Source organism: Onychostruthus taczanowskii, unplaced genomic scaffold (genome assembly GCF_017590055.1).
Source record: "Onychostruthus taczanowskii isolate IOZ18803 unplaced genomic scaffold, ASM1759005v1 scaffold20, whole genome shotgun sequence".
Taxonomy (NCBI): Eukaryota; Metazoa; Chordata; class Aves; order Passeriformes; family Passeridae; genus Onychostruthus; species Onychostruthus taczanowskii.
This window is the reverse complement of record NW_024499240.1, coordinates 6,203,609-6,225,301: the sequence shown is the minus strand read 5'-3', so window position 1 is coordinate 6,225,301 and position 21,693 is coordinate 6,203,609. Positions and strand designations below refer to the sequence as shown.

The window sequence follows — 21,693 nt, the reverse complement described above, 5'->3', positions numbered from 1 at the left end:
ACTTACAGTTCTCAAATGGTTAATCAAAGGTGTCTGGCATTGAATATGTTTAGAATACACTTGTGAACTCCCACAGTAATATACAGTTCAAATTTTAAAAACAAAAGACTAAAAAATAAGCGGTCAGCTTTAGGTCTTTTTTTAAACTATACTGCAGGAATTAATTTGCCAGGAATAAGAGAGACAATGCTGAGGTCATTGCTATTCCAGAACCATTCTGCACGTCTGTGGAAAGCAGAGTTAATACTACCAGTACCTACCGCATCTCAAAGGGATCTTTTGTGAGTCGAAATCATTTTATTTACTTTAGAAAAGCCCACATTATTCATAAGAATCAAATGTTGTGCCTGACTGTTATAGCAAAACAAAACAGACAAGGGTGTTTTAAATTAATCTGCCAGTATGGTGCTTTCCAGTGCTCACTTTGTTCATGCAGCCAGCAACTGATGTTAGCATGAATTTAAATAATTCTTCTTGCTCTGAATAATGACCATGAAAGTTGAGTAATGGTATCGAAGAAATATCCAAACTTTTGAGGAGCTGCCTCTTATCTAGGACTGTTTGCTTGCTCCTCATCTCCCCCACCCCTAATTGCAGGGAGGTGCTCCACACAGCATATAACTGAACATAATACAATTTGATTTGTGTTGCAGCGTTCTCCAAAGAACAAATCTGTGAAATTACAACATGTGAAAGCTTAACACAATGATATAAAATGGCAGTGGCACGGTTCATATCTTAAACTGACAGACTGATGGTGATTATTGCAAGGACAATGCCCTGCATATGTCAAACGATTTGCAAATAATTTATGTCACCTTATCCTCCATTATTGTTTTTGCAGAGGACATAAACTGTGTCACTAATATTAAACTGTCGGCAAAAAAAAGCCTACCTCAGCTCTTTCCTAGCTGAGAATGCAAAGACATCTGCACAGAGACAAACATGCATATGGCCATCATTTGTCCAACATCTTACACATTGTGAAGGTTTTTTACTTGAAATGCCAACCTATGTGGCAGATGATGTATGTGTTTCTTCAGTCCTGTGATTACCAGCACAGAGCTGCTCTGCAGTGCTCTTCACCTCATCAGTTCCACAAGCTGCACTCCAAGGTGTGTGAAACATTTGCAGGGAGATGGCATCTGACATGCAGCAAGGCAAAAGCATTCTGGTGTGAATATTTGACTCCAGATTTTGTTCAAATCAGGGTCAGATTCTGACCTGGAGAAATTAGTGTGGGTAGAGATTTAGCACTACAAAATAGCAATTTGAAAACTGGAATGAATATATTTTAAAGATGGGGAAGCAGAAGAAAGTGGTGCTGTCTCCTGGGTGACTCCCAAGGGGCTATAAAGGAGAGGGGAAGGGGGAGGGCTTTATAAATGACCTGGGCTTTATTCTTTTGGAAATAAGCAGAGGACAAGGCAATCCTAGTCATTTCTGTTTGTTAAGTTGCATCATCTCAACTGCCGGGTTCTTTGTTTAGGTTTTGATGGTTCATTTATTACTACCAAGAAATGCCTTTGAAGAGTAATTTTCAGAGGCTGTTGTGGTTAAAAAAGCAGCAAAGAATGCAGTGTGGTGGTTGGAGCGTGGAGCTGGGAAACGAGCCTTCAGCCTCCCGCTCTGGATTTTGCCCTGCTCACATTTGGGACAAATTACTTGCAACTGCTGTGGCTTGACTTACTCTTATGTCAGGCAGGTTTTTCTGTGTGACTCATCCACTTGGTTAAATTCACCAAGTATTTCGTAATCTTCAGCTGGAAATCACTCGTTTGATTGCAGATCAGTGACATTTCAAATAAGACGCACCAAATAGTTTCTGTTGGCTTCAGTGCAAGAGATGGCTCCAAATCCCTGTGGTGAGAAGGACAATGCACTGACAAACACACTGAGCTCCACTGGACTGGAAGGGAGCTCCATTCTCTTGCTGCTACTAGTTTTTCCTCTTTTGGATGGCTCATTTAAGCATTTTGCACTTTTAACTCCCTCAGGAGTGAAGAATCTTCTCCTTGCCCTTCCAAGTTTTCCTCAGCCTGCTTCTCAGTAAATCAGAGTTTATGACCACATTAATAATTTTTTAGTGTTATAAATGCCAATGAAATTTGAGAGAACCACATTATCTATATGAGTTTTAATCTCACTTCCCATTCTTTCAATACTGAATTTTGTCAAGCTTTAAAAAATCCCAGTTAACACCAATTACCTTGTTATTGCAATTATTTCAGATTACTGAGTTTAAAAGCAAATTTTAGGCTTTTTAATTATTTTAACTTAATTTCCTGTGGCAGCAGCTTTTGGACTCCCTATTGATGCACAGAGCAGAAGGATATAGGCTTGTAGTATGACTCTCTTTGCCTAAACAAATCCTTGAAAGCATGTTTGTTTCTTTACTCACACTAAAGGGATTTTACTGGCACAAGAAATCTCTTTCAAAGCAGAGGGAGGAATAGAGTCCACAGGTGTGAAAGCTTTCCCAGGAGAGGAAACCTTGCTTTTCTCAGTGCAGGAAGGCCCCTGAAGCATCAGAAAGGGCAGGGGAATCACAAATGATATCAGGGAGAAGGGGCAGCAGGATGGGCCCCAGGAAGATGCACTGAACCAAATGCAAGCGCCTCCATAGAAACAGGTCTGCAGGAGCTGTCCTGTGTGTGTCAAAAGCATTTCCATCAGATGACGGGCAGCTTTTTCCACAGCAGTGCTTTGGGCTTTGCCTCAAATGTGCTTGGCACAACGGCAAGACCTTTGCACTCACATTTGCACGTAATACACAAGTCATGGTCAGGCCTGTGGTCTTTACACACACATGCAGAAACCTACCTGTGTTTTGCAAAATGTTATAACCCACGACAAAACATGCTGGAAAGTTCATTTAAGTAGTTAAAAACTTACCCTTCCCATAATGCCCCCAAACTACTGATCTTCATCAACTGGTTCCTTCAACATGCCACAACACAGACTTAAAGCTGCAAATGAAAGAGATCATGGTGATAGCCAGTAATCTCAGTTATAAACTTCTTTGCTAGGAGGCATCATAGATCAAGGTGCTACACACTTGTGAGGGAAGGAGCCTGTAAAAACTGCAGAGGAACTTAAGGCAGGAATTTACAGGAATTAAGTTAGAAACAGCAGTGGACCTAAAGAAAAGTTTTCAGTGTCTTGACAAGAAAAGAAAGTGGCTAGCTCTTATCTAACAGTCCAAGCTGAAAGATGAAGGATAATTTCCACAAGATAATCTCATGTAATAATCCTGTGTGTTGGTGAAAAAAATGTTGATCTCAGCAGTGAGAGAATGTTATAACCAGAAACAGATGCTTTCAAAGTCAAGAAACCTGGACAAAACTGTACTTTGTAGTCAAAAGTTGAAAGAGATGTCACCAGCCATGGGAGTATGGCAGGGGCAACCTGAGATGTATGACTAGGAAGGTGGACTTGCTGTTGACAAATTCTTGGCAGGAAGAAGTGACAGAAAATGTAAATTCATGCTGAGAGAAGACAGCTTTGGCAGATCTACATGCTCTGGGGACTGGGTGATGCCATAGTTTGGCCAGAGCAGCTGGGTGATGATTGGTTTTCTTTACAGGTCTACAGAATTTGTCATGGCTAAGCTTCACTGGTTCCTCCCCACAGTACCTACAACAAGGTTCATTCAGATACAGTCTGGTGACTCCTGCTTAGCCTCAGAAGATGGTCTTTGTTTGCAGCAAGCCATTTGCTGCCATTTATATTTTCTAGGAATGATCATTCTTTTCATTCTTGTTTCAAGTTTTTCTATGTGAACTGAGAACATAAATCCTGGAAGACTGATGATTTGAGCAGTGATTGTAGGGAAGGTGACCATTACACCCTATATTCCTGAGATCTTTAATTTTCTTCTTAAGTGCAGAATAAACTTCCAGGTATAAAAAAATCTGGATGAGAAAACATATATGTGGCACAACACTTACAAAAAAACCATCTTTATTGACAAACTGGGTTACTGTCAACTCAGTACTATCAACCCACAGCTACTGTCAGGAGAGGGGTGAGTTCACGTTGACCTCTCTTGTCAGCTCATTGTTTCAAGTCAGCTTCTGAGCACACCAGCTTGTAGACAGGAGTTACTGTGGCTGCCATGGATGTCATGTGTGGCATGGATGGCAGTCCATCTGTGTCAACAGTGTGAAGCTCTTTTTCTCAACTAGCACCAAATTCGAGGTCTGCAGCAATAGATGGGAATGGTTGATACTCTCTATGGAAAAAGCCTGTCCTTTCTTTCTAGATAATGAATTACTTGGAGCCAAAAGGGAGCTCTAAAGCTCTCACTGTTCAAATTTTTTCTTGTAAGTCTCAACAAGGTAAGATTCAACAATCACTGTTTTCAGAGGAGAGGCATCTCTCCCAGGCTGAGTTCTTTGGCCATAGTCAAGGCTATTTTTCCATCTCATGTATGAACTCAGCAATGAGCACTTCTGTGGGCACACAGTATCTCCTCAGCTGCCCACAATGACCTGTCAGGGAGGAGATGTGGGGTCACGGTCATTTGGTGGCTTGGGGTTGTAGCAGCACACACAGACCTCGCTCCAATGCAACCACTTCTGTGTAGGCCAACCCTTTCTGTAGGTGAGGTACATGGGAAATACACCTGACCAGGTGCATGGGAAATACACCAGGCAGCTGTCATTTGTGGGCCCTTTTAATCCCATAGGTGCCTAACGGCCCCAGTGTGGGTAGTGGGTGTGAACTTCTCCCTACTGATGCCGCCGATTTTGTTTCCTGCACGCCTGTTGTTGCCTTCACACAATGGTATTTTGCCAGGCTGGTAGCTGTTCCTGTGGCAAAACCTGCCAGCCTAGACAAGCCCTAGAAGCTTGAAGTCTTTCATTTCTTTCGAGGCAGTTACCAACGGGCCTCAAGCTCCCTGCCAACGCTGGGTTTTTACAAAGTTGGCACTGGGGATGTAAGCCAAGTATCACAAACCTGTGAAGCACATGTTAGTCAGTGAATGACAGAGCAGATCAGCCAGGAAGTTTCAAACTGCATCAGGCTAGAGCCTGACTTTGCTAATGCTTCCTACTTCCTACTTCTACTTTTATCCTAAGATCAGATAACGAGTAGCAGTTTTTCTTTGTAACAATTCATTAATCAGAGAAATGATCCTTGCTGGTGTTTAGATGTTTTACTTAATTTGGTACTTCTGGCCTGCTGCCCCAGTAGTGCCAAAATTATTATTTCTCACCCAGCAGGTGATAAATAACAACTTCAGTCATGATTAATACCATGAATTTCTCAACCTGACTAATGCAAAAACTTCAAACCTGCAGAACAAGTGGGTGCTAATTGTTGTGAGAGCCATTGGAGCTGCACTCTGCTTACAAAGAAAGAAAGCCACAGGAAATGAAGTGTTTTCTAGCAGCACAGCTGATCCTAAGAGGCATCATTAAGTGCAGCTCAGCAGCATTCTCCATGTGTAAGGCTATGCTACCTCTTTTTTTCCACAACACTAAGCTTTAAGTACATTTGAGAGACAGGAGATTGCCAGGTTGTTTTTCTTTCCCTGGGGAGGAAAAGGAGTAATAAAACAAAAGGCAAAGAAAACAGCAGTTTAATATCTCATTAACACCACTCAGTACTAAAATTTTTATAACTGATATGTGAAAAGTGATAGATCCTAGCAAAAACTGCTCCCACCAAATCACCTTCACGTCTCCCTTGAAATCTCATCACACAATAAAAGGCAGCATCAAGAGGCTGCCCAGTCAAGGAGAACTTGCTTCAGCAAAGAACAGGAAAACCAGAAGATCAGGGAGGACTGTCAGCTGGAAACAATACTACAATACTATAAATTAGCCTGTGGCTGAGACCCTGGAAACTTCAAATCACCAGCTGGCTTGCTACAGCCCGTGGCGGAGTAGGGAGGTTGCTCCTTTTCCTGTGCTGTACTTAAGAGTGGCACAGGGCACACAGGATCCACAGTCCAGCTGTGTGTACAGTGCTGTGCTGGTCAGGCCAACGAGACCTTCACATCTGGAACTGGCACCTTGCATATTTCTGATAGGAGCAGACACCAAAATCCACTAAGGACATGAGCGGGTAACTGTGGTGAGGGGGGTCTGTGCTGAGCAAGATTAGTCCACTCCGCAGTCCCAAAGAAGCATCTTAGGACTGGAGGAGCAGTCCAGTTTTCACCAGGACTTCCCCAATTGTTTTAGCTCCATCAGGTGAAGAAAGTTTCTGCTACTTTCCAACTTGAGCACTTGCCTGTGAAGCTAATTACTTGTGGAAGGGAAAAACTATGAGAAGCAAACCACAGTGGTCAGGTGATTTGTACTCAGACTCAATTATGTCTATTCACTTGTAGCTCTGAGAGCTTTTGTGACTTTGCGTGCTGTTTTGGTTGGGTAACTCCTGCACTTCCTTGTGGGGCACATTTAGAAGGTGAATAATAACCCATGTTACAATTGCTTCTGACATTTTTTTCTGTTGGAAACCTAAACTTTGTCTTAATTTGGGGAAACTTTAGAAGTTCCAGCTATCTCTCTTCACTCAAAATAGCCCATAAGAACTTTGTCTTTTTGAGCCTGAAAAGCTAGGAAAGAAAACCATCATCCCCACTGTCCTGCTATGTGAGACAAACCATAGGCCTTCTTGGCCTGATTCCTGTCTTGTGCAGCAGCTGTGCTTTAGTCATGGAAGATCTACTAACATCCACAACTCAAGAGTAAAATTTCCACAGACTGCACATGCACAGCCTTGTCTACTAGAGGGCCACTCAGACCAGCAGAAAGCCCTCGCTACTAGGCCTTGGAGAAGGCAGCTCAGTGTCCTTGCTCAATCCTCTCAAAGAAAGGCTATTGGGTTTGGGCTGGTTTGGGGTTTTTTCCGCCCTTAATTTATTTTATTGCTGGTGGTGTTAAAACGTTTCATTCCTTTTCCGGAGCTGTGCCCAGCATTTCAGGAGCAATCCGTTTCAGTGGCCTTTGTGGGACTGCAGCTTCAATGAGTTAAAGCACAGCTTGCCAAGCAAGTGCTGATCCTTGGAGCTCAGCCCAGTCTGCTCCACAGCACCAGTCATGCTACCAGTGTCCCTTTAAAAAGCATAATGGTTTCTTGTATTTATGAAGTACAAAGTCTGTCATTTGGCTAGGATTTTAATAGCTATTTTCAACACGGGTAGCAAAGCCAAGATTTTCCTTCTAAGTTTAGATATCACCTAGAAAGAGGTGCAGCCTGAACTACAAACTAGCTCTGTAGCAAATATTCCATACAGAAAGAATCCTCTTCAGTCCAGGAAGTAAGGAATGCTCTTTTCCATTTAAATGAAATTATCAAAGTCACACACGAGGAATGAGGGGTGGTTAAACTCTCAGAAATTTCAGTGTAACTTGAGAGCTCAGTTTCTGCTTGTCCTCTCACTTCAATATTGAAAACTCAATGTGATTTGCCTGTCTCTGTATCCTTAAGCGGAGTCTGAGTAGCTCAGGTGGATTTACACAAACTTTGTTTGCAAGAGATCAGTATCTTTTGCCCAACCACTTCCACAGCATTTATTTTCTAGATGAGACATTCAAAGCAGGTTAATGCATATCGCTGTGTGGTTTTTTCTACTACTCTGAAGTTATAAAGCTCACTGTATGCTACTGCACAAAATCTGCAATAACTTGCTGTTCAGCATTCAAGGTGTTGTATTACAGAGCTTGCTTTGCCTCACCTTGCCAGAATGCAGAAAGTTTCATTCAATGCTGTTTCAAAGTAATTGCTGAAATTTGACTACAAGGTGGCTAATGGCGACTGAAGTCCTGAAAGAGGAGGAACACATATACAGCTGCACTTTTTCAGACCAATAAAAATTAATAGGTAGGTTTAGAAATCCATTAAGTAAATTAGTCCTGTAGTTCATTCTACTGGTAGCAGAATTGCAAAAACAACAGAGGCTAGCTTAAAATCTTTCTTCATGAATGGTGCTCTGCAAATAGCAAGAGGCTAAAAGACCAGTTTAATTACTCTGGAGTAAGATACTTGAGTTTTCACACTGGATTTCCTCATCACCATGGTATGCTAACTTTAGTCTGAGTGCTCAAAGTAGCAAGTATCACAATATTCCCTCCAAACTTTAAAAAAAAAAAAGCAAGTTTGAAAGAAATATCTGGGTTCTCAGCTACCAACTGGTTTGATAGTGGAAATGGTCACTAAGCAGTCAACAGCTGATGGGGTTTAGTTTCAAAAGGTATTCAACATAGGGACGTGTGAAATTCTAAGACTGAAATGCAGGACAAGGGCAATCTGCATCTCCTGGCAAGAGTGGTTTGATGAAAGACCAAGACACCTTATACACTGATACTTAGTGGATTTGACTGCAGCAGGACTTAGGACTGTTATATCAAAAAGCAGGCAGTAAGAATTCAGCTCTGTTTTGCAGTCCAGCTGGCAAGATTGGCTCCCCACAAAAGCAGTGAGTAAGCAGGAGTGGTTCAGGAGCCTGTCATGAGATGCAGCCAGTCCAAGGCATGCAGCTGCTTTCTGCTCAGTTCTTAAGAGAGAAGGAAATGGCAGCCAAAACCTCATGACCATTGTATAACCATTTATAACTAGTTCAAGTCATTAAGTGTTCTTACACTGAAGCATATAGTCAAATGAACATATTTCAAAGTAAGAACACAATGGTTCCAACAAGCCAAACAGCCTGAGCTGGTTCCCAGTTGTGCCCATGACCCCCTGAGTGCACAAGGTTTGTTTCTGCCACCAGCATGTTCCTGGTGGTGCTTTTGGAAAAGCATCAAGAACAACTGACACAGCAGAACAGAGTAGTACCATTTAATGCACTCTAAATAAAACTAGTCAGTTCAGTCCTTGCCTACACACAAGAACTCTCCCTTGAAAAGTTCCAAGTTGCCAGGGTTTTTGGAACACCACAGTGAGATTTCTTTGTTTACTTCTGTGTCATTGTGGCTACATGTACCATGAATAATGCGGAGGCAGAAAGACCAAGACCTGCCAGCCACAGGCTCACAGTGACTCCTTTTTCCATGAGAACCACATCTGGTAGATAGATCAAAGTTCAGAAGCAATGTCGACATACTGGAAGTGGAAACAGCGAGGAAGACACTTACCTAGCAAATTAGTTTCTTAAATACATTGCAAGACAAGCTGGGGATTAAAACTGGGAAACTACAGGAAGAAAAAAAAATTATAATCAAAAAACCAAAGGTGAATGAAAGACAAAAGCAGAGGCAAGACACACACAAGATGAAGGACTGACAGCCAGAAGGTACTCTGACAAAAATAGGAACTGACTGAGTAAGATCACATTAATTGTGTGCTACATAGCTCCAAGACATTTTTTTCACCCAATTTCTGAGTAAGTTTTAGCTGAGGCAGACAAACATTAAGATCTCTAATGCATACTTTCATTCCCAGCCTAGTAATTCTAACTAGCTCACAACTTTCTTCCAAGTGTCCTGTCAAAAGGATCCCACTCACAAGGATCAGAGATCAACTTTCAGTGTTTTATTTTTTGAAACAGATACAATATTTTTCCAAGGTCACTTTACAGTAAGTGGCATACAGGCTATTAAAATGGAAACGCTCGTACAGACATTTCAGCTTAAATGTGCACAGTATATTCTACAACACAAAAACTGTATTTAACATTTTTTCTTGCTCCAGAATGACTTGGCAGCTTCAAAAAGCTAACACACATTTCCACTCTCAAAATCCATTTATAGAGCAATGATAAACCCAAAACTGCAAGGTGATGCACCCCAAGCACCATGCTTATCTCAGCAAGGACCTCTTGGAAGACCGGGCTGCAATTGTAGAGCTGTCTCCCTCATGACCCTCGAAGTACTGCTGCTCTATCCGCCGACAGAACGCTGTGAGGTTACTGTAGTTCTTCACTTTTTCAGAGAGTTCATCAGTGATTAGTTGAGTAGTAAGGATTGTGAACAGATGTCCAAACACCAGAGCATCTAATTCAGTTGGTCTGGGGGTAAAAAAAAAAAACAAAAAAAAACCCAGTTATTTGGAAGACAAGTCCTGATCAAGAAAAACCATGCTGTTCTGAGGAACCTTTAGCTAGCCATGCAGTCTAAGAATTGGGATGAAATCAAGCAAGGCTAAACCAAATGTATGAAATCTATGTGAAGGGTATATTAAGAACTCTGCTTGTTCTCAGGATGGCATTTTTCTTGCTTCAGGGAGCTTGGAAATGTGGAAATAACATCTCTCAGATCAGACAGACTTACTGATCTAGTTTCAAACCGTGCTCCACCTTTTAGTCCTGTAACAAGGGCAAATACTTATCAGGTGTTTTGTGGCTCTTCTTTTTCTTCTGCAGATGTATGTTAAAAAAAATCCAACTATTATCTCACAAGGAGGAAAAAAAAAAAAAAAGGAAATGAGTGGAAGCTTATGACTCCCACTCCTTTTTTTGTGCTCTGCAATAGTCTGGAACTATTCAACCAACACAAAAAGGAGTTCCATGGTGGCAGCAGCAGGAAACATCCCTTTTCTGAAAGGGGATTACACAGAAGAAAACAGGTATTTTGGGAATGTTTTAGGTATGGCGACCTAAATTCTGAATCGTCACCCTGGACCTTTAAGTAGTCCATGTATGTAAGTAGTCCATGTAAAAATAATTTTTTTTTCAAATCTATTAGTAACTTCAGAGTCCCCCTTTACTAACATTCAATGTATGCAGCACGAAGCCTTTCTAACTGATAAAATTTTTGCCTTTTTATTTGTGGATGACTAAGCACTCTCCAGTGGAGATATGGACCCCTGCATAACAAACTTTAATCTGTCAGAAACAGGCTGCTTTTCTTATTTACCTCCCAAAGACTCACAGAAGTCACAGACTGAAAACTACTGGACTAAAAATACATATTTTCTTAGTAATATTTCAGACAGCTAAAAAATTTAAAGGCTGAAACTACCAAAAAAGCCTTGTGAACAACCAATCAACACAAATTCCCCAAGTTACAATTCTTTAGAAATACAGAAAGAAAAATTAAGAGATACTATGTTTAACAATCAAAGGAGAAAATGCACCTTAAAGTCATCTTCTATAAGGCGTATTTCTGTATCCTCTAAATTAAGACTACTCAAGTAGTCTCAGCTTGGAATAGATTAAGTGGCAAAGCCACAATGCAGACAAGTAACCAAATGCTGCCATTTGAAGACATCTCCCTGTTCAAATACAGTAAACTGAGATCCAGACCTGAGCACTTCTAGACTGATCTACACACAGGAGACAAGAGGGAACTAATGTGATGTTATTTAAGTCTGTAACATTTCCAGAATCATGAATTATTGGAGAGGAAAAAAAAATTAAAAGAGCATATTGTAATTGAAAGAAACTGGTGAGAGCAGAGGACATTCCATGGAGGTCAGGTAACTTCTTTTTTCTCTCTGGGCAATGTGAATCTTGTTTTTCACTTTGCATTTAGTTCTTTGTGGATCAGCTAGCGTCTCCCCCTGTTCTTAAAACTCACAGGCACCCTCATGCTAATTCAGTTCATTCAGAACTGCTTCTCGTGTTAAGACAAGCTGCCCTGATCAGGCTGGCACAACATACATTCACTCCTCTAGCAGAGAATGTTACCCAAAAAATACAAGTAAAGCTTTAAATGTACCATTCTTAATAAGAAACTAACTATACAAAAATGTACATTTGTAGCCTACATAAGTTGTGGTAGAATCTGCAGAGAAGACAAGCAGGAGTAAAATGAAATCATAAATACAACAAACTTACAGAAGCTTTCCCTTTATAACCTTTAAATACTTATTCCTGAAATTTCATGTTTAGATTCCAGTCACACATTTGTAATTCTGCAACTAATCACACAGCATTAAAATGAAACAGGAGTTTCATACAAATACATTTGTATGTGTGTGGGTATATACCTCTATCTCATATTGCTGGATGCAGTATTTCAATGAAGAGTAACTTACTGCTTATTGAAGAAATATGGTTGTGTTCCTAATCTCTGGGAGAGAGCATGACAGCACTGATCTACATCTTCAAGCACCTATCAAAATACACAGAAGAAAGAAACAAAGATCCATATTGTCAGCAAGTAACACTATTGGAAGAAATAACCTCCTTATTCTATTTTCACCAACAGTGGGAACAAGGAATGTAACATGTTGGAATATCAAAAGCTGTTAAAGTCAGTCAAACCTACACAGCAGGCAGGTAGCAAAGTGTTACTTAATCTAATATTTGATGTAAGGCAACTCTGATTAAGTGCTTCCCATAACATTTACAACTAAGCTTAATGAAAGGTATTGACTTTAACTCCACAACCTGCCACAATCCCACAAAGAGTGCCTATCAGCATCATACAGCAAGCAGGGCATAGAACTCACAGCCTATTTTCAGGACTATGGCCTAAACTAACACTGACAGAGTTGTACAGCTGTGGCAAAATATCCTTCCTTGGACCCCATCATGTTGCACGTAATTTAAATTTTTTTGCTGCTGAAGGCAAATACCTGACTCCTGAAAATGTTTAAAGTACAGAACATACATTTCACTACATCTATTTCAGGAACATGCTACTCTCCAATGCCAATTAAAAAAATAAAAATAAAAAGAAATCAAAAGGAAAAGAGGGTAAAGAAATAAAGTTCACTTTTCATACTTACCTGTTCAAGTGTCTTTTCAGCCCATCCGATGGCTTTCATCTTGCGCCTAACCTCCCACTGCTTCTGATAGGACAAAATGCGGTTAAGAGGCCACGGATAAGGAGAGCCATACCTTGGGTGAGTAATCTGTGTGGAAAAACACAAAGGTACTGTGTTATAATACAAGAAAATACAGATACCTCTTGAAGAAAACAGCTGATATTTAAACATTTCTCTCAGAAAAGGAGCTGCAGAAGAGAAAAGCAGCTGTGTGTATGCTGTAACTATTTGCACAGAATCCACCATTTGCAGCATAATTATTTAAAGCTGTTATTTCAGAAACATGAACAAAACCTGTTTCTATCTATTCTGCAGTCAGCTCCCTCCAGTAACACAGCTTCCCTAAAATGCGCATGCAAGTGAAATTAAAGTGAAAAGACTTTATCATTAATGGTACAAACCCCCATGTTTCATTTATGAGTAGGGACTTGCAGTTGTGAGCAAAAGTGTTTCCTCATTAAATTTTAATTAAGATGAATGCTGCGGAACCACTCACCTCCTCTACTGTAACATCATCACACCACTGGAGATAGAGCTAGAAAAAGAAAGAACACTTACTAGAACTTCCTAATAAAGGAGAATACAGAGACAATCATTTTTCACTAGTAGAATTTTCTTTTCTAAATTAGATTAAAATTTCCATTTCATTTATTCTCACAGACCTTTGATGTACAAAGAAATTAAAACTGGAAGGCAAAAACCCAGCTGCTAGTCCTTACTTCACCAGCACCAAAACTAAGCTGAGACCAAAAGCCTCCTCCTGCTGCCACACCACATCCAGCTCCAGGCACAGGTGACCAGCCCTCAGCTCCTCAGTCACCTGCATCCTCCCAGTGCTTCCAGCACTGCTCCCATGCCAGGACTGAGGCACCTGAACTGGCCACAGACAGGCAGCACAGAGGATCCCAGGCTGCCAGCACACACAGTGTGCACATGGGGCAGTGACAGGGGGTGCCTGGCCAGGCAGGGGTGCGCTAGGACCCCAGGAACCACTGGCATTTTCTGCTCAGTTACTTCTACAGCTGTGTGCCACACTGGACATAGGTGAGGGGAATCATATGTGGCTACAGCAACAGGTCAGCAAGCAATCCACAGTGCAGGAGAATTTATTCCTGTCATTTCACCTCAAAAGCTGATGACCTAATTTAGGAACAGCACTATTTCCACTACAGGGAAAAATCCTAACGTTTTCTTGCCTACAGTGTGTGGAGTTACTAGGTTTGCTGTACCTCTGCTGTCAAGAGCATATTATTGACCAATTCCATGTAAGCTTTCATCTCAGCTTTTTGGACTTCATCCAACCCATCACTGAGAGAATGGCCCTAATGGGAAAAAGAAAAAAGACACACATGTAAGAATGGGTATTGAATACTCAGCAACGTATGACCCAAGGACCTTAAACATCAATGAGCTTGGGCTCAGATCCTATTCTCTTACATAGTTCAATAAAATATTACATGTGAAATTTTTACATCCAGTATCCTTTACGATTAAAACCAAATCATCATAATGTAACTAATCTGATCTATACGAAATCTAAACTAATCTACAAGAAATTCAGACTATTATCAGTTATAGATGAGCACACTTTGAGCACACAACCTCCTGGTTAGTCTATCCCTATGGCAAGAAGTAAACACAAATTTACATCAGTGGTACAGATTCAACTTCTCAGTGAAAACATGGCATTTTTTAAAATAGAGGGGAGGGCTGGGATGGGAGAAAAAAGGCAAAGTCGAACAGTATCTGACATTTCAGGATTTAAAACAGCTTATTCTAGGCTTAAGACCTCTGAGATCCAGAGACAAAGTACATAGGAAAACAGTCTCAGAAACTGGCACTGGTATGCAGCTATTCTGCATAGAATTTACCTGGAGAATCTGAGGAAATGACAAAGAAAAACATTTTCACCTCACGAACTCCTGTTCCACGATATCTTTCTTTTAAAACAGCACTAGATTCCTATACTGTTTTAACAAATTCAGTAACATTCCAGAAAAGCACACTAAATCAGCACAATGCTAAGCAGGATTAACATTCATAATTAATGAAAACAATGTACTATTACCTTGGCTTTTACAAACTGGACTATGGGCCCAAGTTCAGATACTACTTGATTTCCCACATGAATAAAGGGTACTTTGCCTGTAAAAAGAGAAATGTATTGTAGTAATGAGACAGAGGGTAGTGAGCCGAGAGAAGGGAACAAATGCAAACCTTCTCTGAATTATCATTAAACCATTATAAAGAAAGGAAACAAGGTAAGTGAGCAGAAGTGAGTAGAAACAGTAAAAGACTCCAGGAGTAAGGGAAAAAAGAATGTATGTAATTCTGCCTACATTTAAAACTGAAGCAGTATCATCTTCCTTCTTGTGCTCCTTGTTTTTAGAAAAAGAAGGAAGTCTTCAGACCTAAATTAGATGCCAGCAAGTGCAGACATGAGGTGTGAGTGGCAGAAAAAACACAGCATGTAAGTGTCACCAGTCCTAGTCCTGCACTTGCAAGATGCTCCTGTGTGCCTGGATTCAGCATTTCAAAGCTCTATTTACTAACAAATAATTCATATAACTGCATATTTTGCTTTTGCAGGGGTTTCACTCCTGCCAAGCAATTGCTGGTTTTAGGTATTTTTTAAATCACTTCATTTCACTGCTTTAACCAAAAATATCAGTACCAGCAGTAGAACCCATGTAGCTGGCAGACATATACTGACAGGAACCTCCATATGGCAGTCATCAGCCAGAGCCAGGTAATCAGTAAATATGGATCTCCTCACACAACAAAACTCCGGGACAGAGCGTGAGGATCTTGGCACCTGGTGTTCTGTAGTTCTTTCTGATTTTTAGGCAATATTCTGAAGCTGGTGTCTGGGCATTTTTAGGCAGTCACCCCCAACAAAAACAGGCTGTGTACCCTTCTAACACTTAACTTTTTGGTGGTGGGTTTGGATTTTTTTCCAGACAGTCTCATGGATCTCAGGAAGACTTAAAATCACCTGTCACCCTTAATACTGAAAATGTATCCTGGCAATCAACTCCCACACAGAGTAACAAAAGAGAACCTTTCTCCAGTATTGTTTCATTCCAGCAACAGGAAAATATAACAGCATTTCCTGGAATATTCCCTGAATGCAGAATAAAACCATTTTTGGACACATATGTCTTTCTGCTTCGGGACATTTGAGAGAAGGTTTCCACCAGGCACTGAGCCGTGTGAACACTTCACACAGGTACGCATTGTGCCAATGTTACTTTGCATTTCACGGGTTTGATTGCTTGCAGAGGAGAAACTGCTCTGGAGAGGAGGGGGAAGGCAACCCACACACAGAAGCACTGCCCGGCTGTTATCAGCAAGACAAGGCCCAGTTGCCATGGTATCAAAATGGAGGTGTAACACAGTAATCTAAATGAAGGCCACACTTACCAGATGGGGACATGTACTCAGCGTTTGCCCTGCAAATCACCCGGATTGGCAGATTGCACATTTGCAAAAAGGCCTGGAAACAAAGAGTCGCATTTGAAAAGCATTCGTACACCAGTGGCAAACAAATGTGCCGTTCTCAATACATTTGCCTGTGTTAGCTGGTTCCCAGCACACACTTATGAAGTATAGTTCCTTGCATGCTGTTCTTAGGAAGAAAGAAGAAGGGTAAGTAAAAGAAAAACAAAGGCATTTTAACTTCATTAGACAAGTGCTCATCATTCAAACACTCACTGGAATTCTTCTAATGCAGTTTCATCTATTTTTACTGTTTTGTCAAGATGGGCAAAGAAGCAGTATCTGACAGACACAATTAGTGCTGTGGCTGTACAAAACTGAGTGACATTTTTCCCCTTTTAAAAACCACAATACTCATTTCTCCCAGCTAAAGCTGGCTAGTCAAGGTAATGTTATATAACATGGCAAACACATATGGCACCTTCCCACATTATAATTACAATACATTATAATTACAATAGCAGCCAGAATTTTGCTCTGTGATACTGTCAAAGCAGAAGTCTGGTTTGGGACAAAGTATTATTTTTTATTTATGGGATTCATGGAGAGCATAAGTGATCAATTTACCGTTTCCTTCTATCTGTGTTCTTTGATTCAAAGCTTTCTCAGAAGGCTAACAATTTCTGTCAGCACCTGCCACTACCACAAAATCTACAGGCTGTTTCTGTTGAAATACCAAAATGTCAAGACAAATATTTGCAGTTTGGACAGAACATGGCAAATAAGGAATCTCTTACTCGCTAGAGACTCTCACAACTCAGCTCAGTCCTATCGTTCATTTTGTCTCTGCAATTAGACAGGTCACAAGTCCAGATTACAAAATTATTCTATTGCCTATTTTTACAATGTGACTTCAGGTAAAAAAGGCCTAGAGCAACAAGGCTCCCACCATGTAGAAAAACAGTGCTGTAACACAGCACTTTCTACACAAGCCTCCTCCCTGCTTTTTAGATGGCAGGATCTGGCAGTAAACCACATTCTTACAGCTTTAGCTGCTCACACTCTAATCACACACGTGAAAGCAACCTAAACTTTAAGATTTGCTATTCTTCATAATAGAGCACAGATTCTAGTAATGTTAGAAATCATTTAGTCTACCCTCAGTTAAAAAAATCAAAATGAAAAAGAAATTTAAGAAGACCCTAAAGTAAACACCAAATCAAAAACCTGAGAAAACTTTCTTGGAAGAGTCAACTTCAGTTCTGATGAATGCTTCATTAAATGAGAGACCAGGACTGACACTGAGAAGAATGATTCAGACTGATCAGAATGATCCAGATAAACCCATCCAGTACTGAATTTATCACATCAGTCTTCCTGCAAGGTTCTGAAACAGTGACCACTGACTACTGGAGCTGCCCCTTCAGCAGCTTTACAAGGCTTCTTCCAGCAACCCCCTTCAGCATCCCCATGCCAAGACCTATTCCACTTCAGTCTTTCTCTATATTTAGCACTGGCTTTAAGATGAGTGATGAAATAAACCTAAATATGTAATATACTATGTAATATTAATAGTATAACCTAAATATAAAATACAATCAACTTAAGAACAGAATTTTTTTTTAATTTTTAAAATTTTTAAAAACCTGCTATTAAATCTTTTAAAAGGTAGAAGCCCAGGGAATAAAAAGACCAGTATGTCTGGTGAGCTGTAATTTGTATCCAACATATGACCTGCTCAACTTTAAGTGCTCCTTACATAATGTTCTGCAGCAAAATGAAGGAAAAATCCTCAGTATAAGACAACTTTAATCCTTATTGAATCTACACTGCTTAACTAATCATTAACTAGAGAAGTAGGCCAGTACTTCTACTTCTACTTCTTACTTCAGCTTAAACTAATGGCACACTGGACACCATTGAAGTCAACTAAAAAATTCATGTGAACCAGTAAAAGACAACAGTATTATCCCAAATTAGGAGGGCTCAGCCTAAGAAATAAGCCTTGCAATTTGCATTACTATGAGTACTTACATTCTTTCATTGATGTAACTGACAGGCTTTGGAAATTATTAGCATTAACAAGTCAGGTGGTTTTGACTTTTCAAGCACAGTGAATGCATTCCATATTTATGGAAATCAGTTTCTTTTAGAAAAAAACAAGGACAAGGATCATGACCAATGCATTCCTATAAATATTCACTGCCAGAAATTTTTTCTGATGCATTCAACTAGGTATGCTAGATATTAGACAATAACTGATACTAGACAGTAAGTGGCATGAACTATTACCAAAATAGTTGAAACTGGAACAGATCAAAGAAATCTTAGAGAGAGAATATAGAACAAAGCAGCAATTTCTCTGAGTCTTTATCTCATTACACGCTTTAGCCCAGTGATCAAGGGAGGATTTGTTCCCTTTTTGACCACTCACACAGAATGTCAAGAACCAGCACATTTGGTGTGCAGATGGTATGAGACCACCATGGCTTCCAACTCTGATAAAAGATGCCACGGAACACTGATTACTTCAGCTCAGAACATCTTGCTTCCCTTTGGGTAAACCCACATACACAATTTGAGCAGGCAAGTTACCCTTGCTTTTCTTGTGAGAGAAATTTTTTTCTGTGAGCAAATTGGAGTGTGCTCATCTCCTCTGAGAGCTTTTGGGCAAGAGATTGAAGGCTGAAACCACCCCACTGCAGTTTTGCTGAGATTTATGAAGATATCAACACCCCTTCAAAGACATGACATCAAAAGTTGAGCAATCCGAAAGACCAAGGGCCCAGGCTTATTCCAGTACATCAGAGATTATTGTTAACATCCTAAATTTGGCTGATCAACTCAAAAAAGGACTGAAAGGGGCCAACTGAATTCCAAGTAACACACGATCTAGTTAATGACACCCTTGTGAAAATTCACCAGAAAATGGCAAGCAAGATAGTAACAGCAAAACTAGAAACAAGACATCTAACTGAGTACAGCCTGTCCCACCTCACAAAGTTCCAAGTAACAGCATTAAATTTCCAGCTCCCTTCTCCTCTGGAAAAAAAAGTGTACTACCAAAGAAAGAAGAGGGTGACACTATAGGCCTCAAGCTGGATCTCCTCCAGCACCAGAGGAACAAAAAACATCCTTTCTTTGGATGAGGTTAATGCAAGAAACAGATAAAGGTGTTAAAAAATAAAGATTTGGCTTAATAGGGTCTGTCAGTTTCTCTCCCAAACATGCTCTCTGCCTCTTTCCTGCAGTCTAACAGTATCTAACACCCAGAAGGAGGAGGAATGAAGAAATGTGAAAAAAAAAACATTTTTAGCAATGATATCTCTCTTTTTCCAGACTGAAATCACTGAGTCTACAGTGCTGCTACTGCCCCTGTGCATCTTGTTTTTAATGGGAGACTTTGCTGTAGACAGAGATGTTTCTGCACACCCATGAGGAGAAAGGGATGAGAGGGAGGCAAACAGAAGCAACCAGATGAATAATGTCTGTCCTCCCCTACCCTCCCAATATTTACTGTTACAGAGTAGGGAAGAAAGAGTTGTGGACAATGAATTGAAGAAAAGTATGGAGAAGCCTCTCAGTGCCTTTCTTGCCCCACTGCACACTGATCCACACAGGACTATGGTTTGTATTGAACTGCCTTATACTCATGGAGAACAGGGTGAGCCACTCTGTTGTCAAAATCAGGTGGAACAACCAAGTTCATGTTTTTGCTGAGAGAGAACAAGGTATTGGTAACTATGTGAACAGGGCTGATAGGAAGCTTCGAGGTGACACTTGTTACAAAATTAATCAAATATCTTATGCCTATCATTCATTTCAATCATGGCAGTTGACACCTCCTGCCAGAATTATGGAGTATATTTACAACAGCATTGCTTAAAGGACACAATTCAAGTAAGGCTTGCTTCTTCTTATAGCCAACCCAACTTAAAATTCAAAATATAAGTAGGATGTTAGATTTCAATTATCTTAAAAAACAATCAGGGCAATCACGTTTGTGTTGATTTGGCATAGCTCAGAAGCCCAGAGCCCAGAAACCGCAGCCAGACACCGGACAACTCAGCCCACCCTTCCTCTCCTCCTGCCTCCCCACCCTCCTGTCCTCACAGGACTGACATCCTCACCTCTGCTGCTGCCACCCCCAGAGCAATGCAAGAAAGGGGTGCCATTGTGTCTTCCTCTGATGACAAGTATGGGAAGTGACTGTACATGAAATACAATGGGAAGGCACAGGAGAAGGGAAAGAGGAGGGTTTTTTATTTATTACTAGAGTTAATTGGTTTAGGTGTGATTTTCACTCTTGCTCTCCCTTCCTCTTTGCCCTGCCAGCTAAGGACACCATCAGCTGGACACAGGACACACGTTGGGCAGCAAATCACCCTGTTAGAGCTCCACCACAATGCTCTCCTCTTCCCCTACAGTTTCCTCCCAGAAAAACACATATGAGCAAACACATACACTCATTAAAAATGAGTTACAACTTGAAGTAAATCATATCCAGATTGCAGTTTCTGAGATCAGAGGCAAGAATGAAATTACTTATGCCAAGACTCAAATAGTTCACAATTTATGTCGCCACATGAGGAACACTATTTTCAGATGGCACAGTCCAGGCTTCATTTGAAGAAGATATATTCATGATTAGTTTTTAATAAAGAACGAGCCATTCCAAGCCATATCTTAGTCAGCAGCACTTCTAAAGGCACTCACACAACATACTGTTAGGAAGAAGGAGTGAAATGCATTTTCTGTTTTCATTTTTATGTTATTTCATGAGCATACAATGGATAGTATGTGATGACAAGTAAAGAGTTATTCTCTACTTTACTGCAGGAACACATTTTAAAATTAAAACCCATGAAAAAAATCTACAGAATAATTCAGTTTTCATATCAAACAGCTGCAGTCCCTGTAACTGAAATAGTGTGTCTAAGGTTATAAATGAAAACTGTTCAGTATCATTGCTTGAGTGACAGATTAAATTCCTAATCCAGTTATGGTAATGGCCACATGTGTAGTTTAACATAAATTAAGATCTTAATTATATTTGTGACTATTTTAAACAAAATAACAAATTCCTCTGTACCTGTGAATGTAATTTATAGCAAAGCCACGTTCATTCTCCAAAACAATCTATTTTATACTGCATCATGGCACTGGCTCTAATGGTATAATGTAATTCTTGTTGTACAATGTAGAAAGAGTGGATTCACTGGTAGCACAGAGGTTTTGAAGATAAATGAAGATTCTATTCATTCAGAGGTAATTTCATCTTAGAACTATATGAAAGATGTTTCACTCACAAACAGTACCTGTATAGCTTGGGATTTAAGAATGTTTAGCAACAACACAATGCTGCTAGATTGATTATGTTGATACTGCATTTCTCATCATAAAGAATTCCAGCTTTTATTCTCTTTTAAAAAAAGGGATTGGCAGATTTTCATTTCAGTACCAAGCTTTTTGTTTAAGACTCAGCAACAAGTTCAAATTTCTGCTAATGTTTTGTCTAGAGAAAAACCAAACCACAATTCATACACACACAGAGAGAGAGAAAAAAAAATCACAAATCTGTCAAGG

General features: G+C 40.2%; 1 protein-coding gene across 1 annotated transcript in view; it reads right to left on the bottom strand.

Annotated features, from left to right (window-relative positions):
- Positions 1–9,474: 9,474 nt before the first annotated feature.
- Positions 9,475–21,693, bottom strand: part of MTX2 (metaxin 2) — a 29,833-nt gene continuing 17,614 nt past the window's right edge. The window contains exons 4-10 of the mRNA XM_041403647.1: positions 16,093–16,165; positions 14,738–14,814; positions 13,899–13,991; positions 13,166–13,204; positions 12,631–12,756; positions 11,935–12,011; positions 9,475–9,964 (exon numbers count right to left, since the gene is read on the bottom strand). Of these exons, the coding sequence (XP_041259581.1) occupies positions 9,757–9,964; positions 11,935–12,011; positions 12,631–12,756; positions 13,166–13,204; positions 13,899–13,991; positions 14,738–14,814; positions 16,093–16,165 (693 nt within the window). The 3' untranslated portion in view covers positions 9,475–9,756. The remainder of the gene's footprint in view (positions 9,965–11,934; positions 12,012–12,630; positions 12,757–13,165; positions 13,205–13,898; positions 13,992–14,737; positions 14,815–16,092; positions 16,166–21,693) is intronic.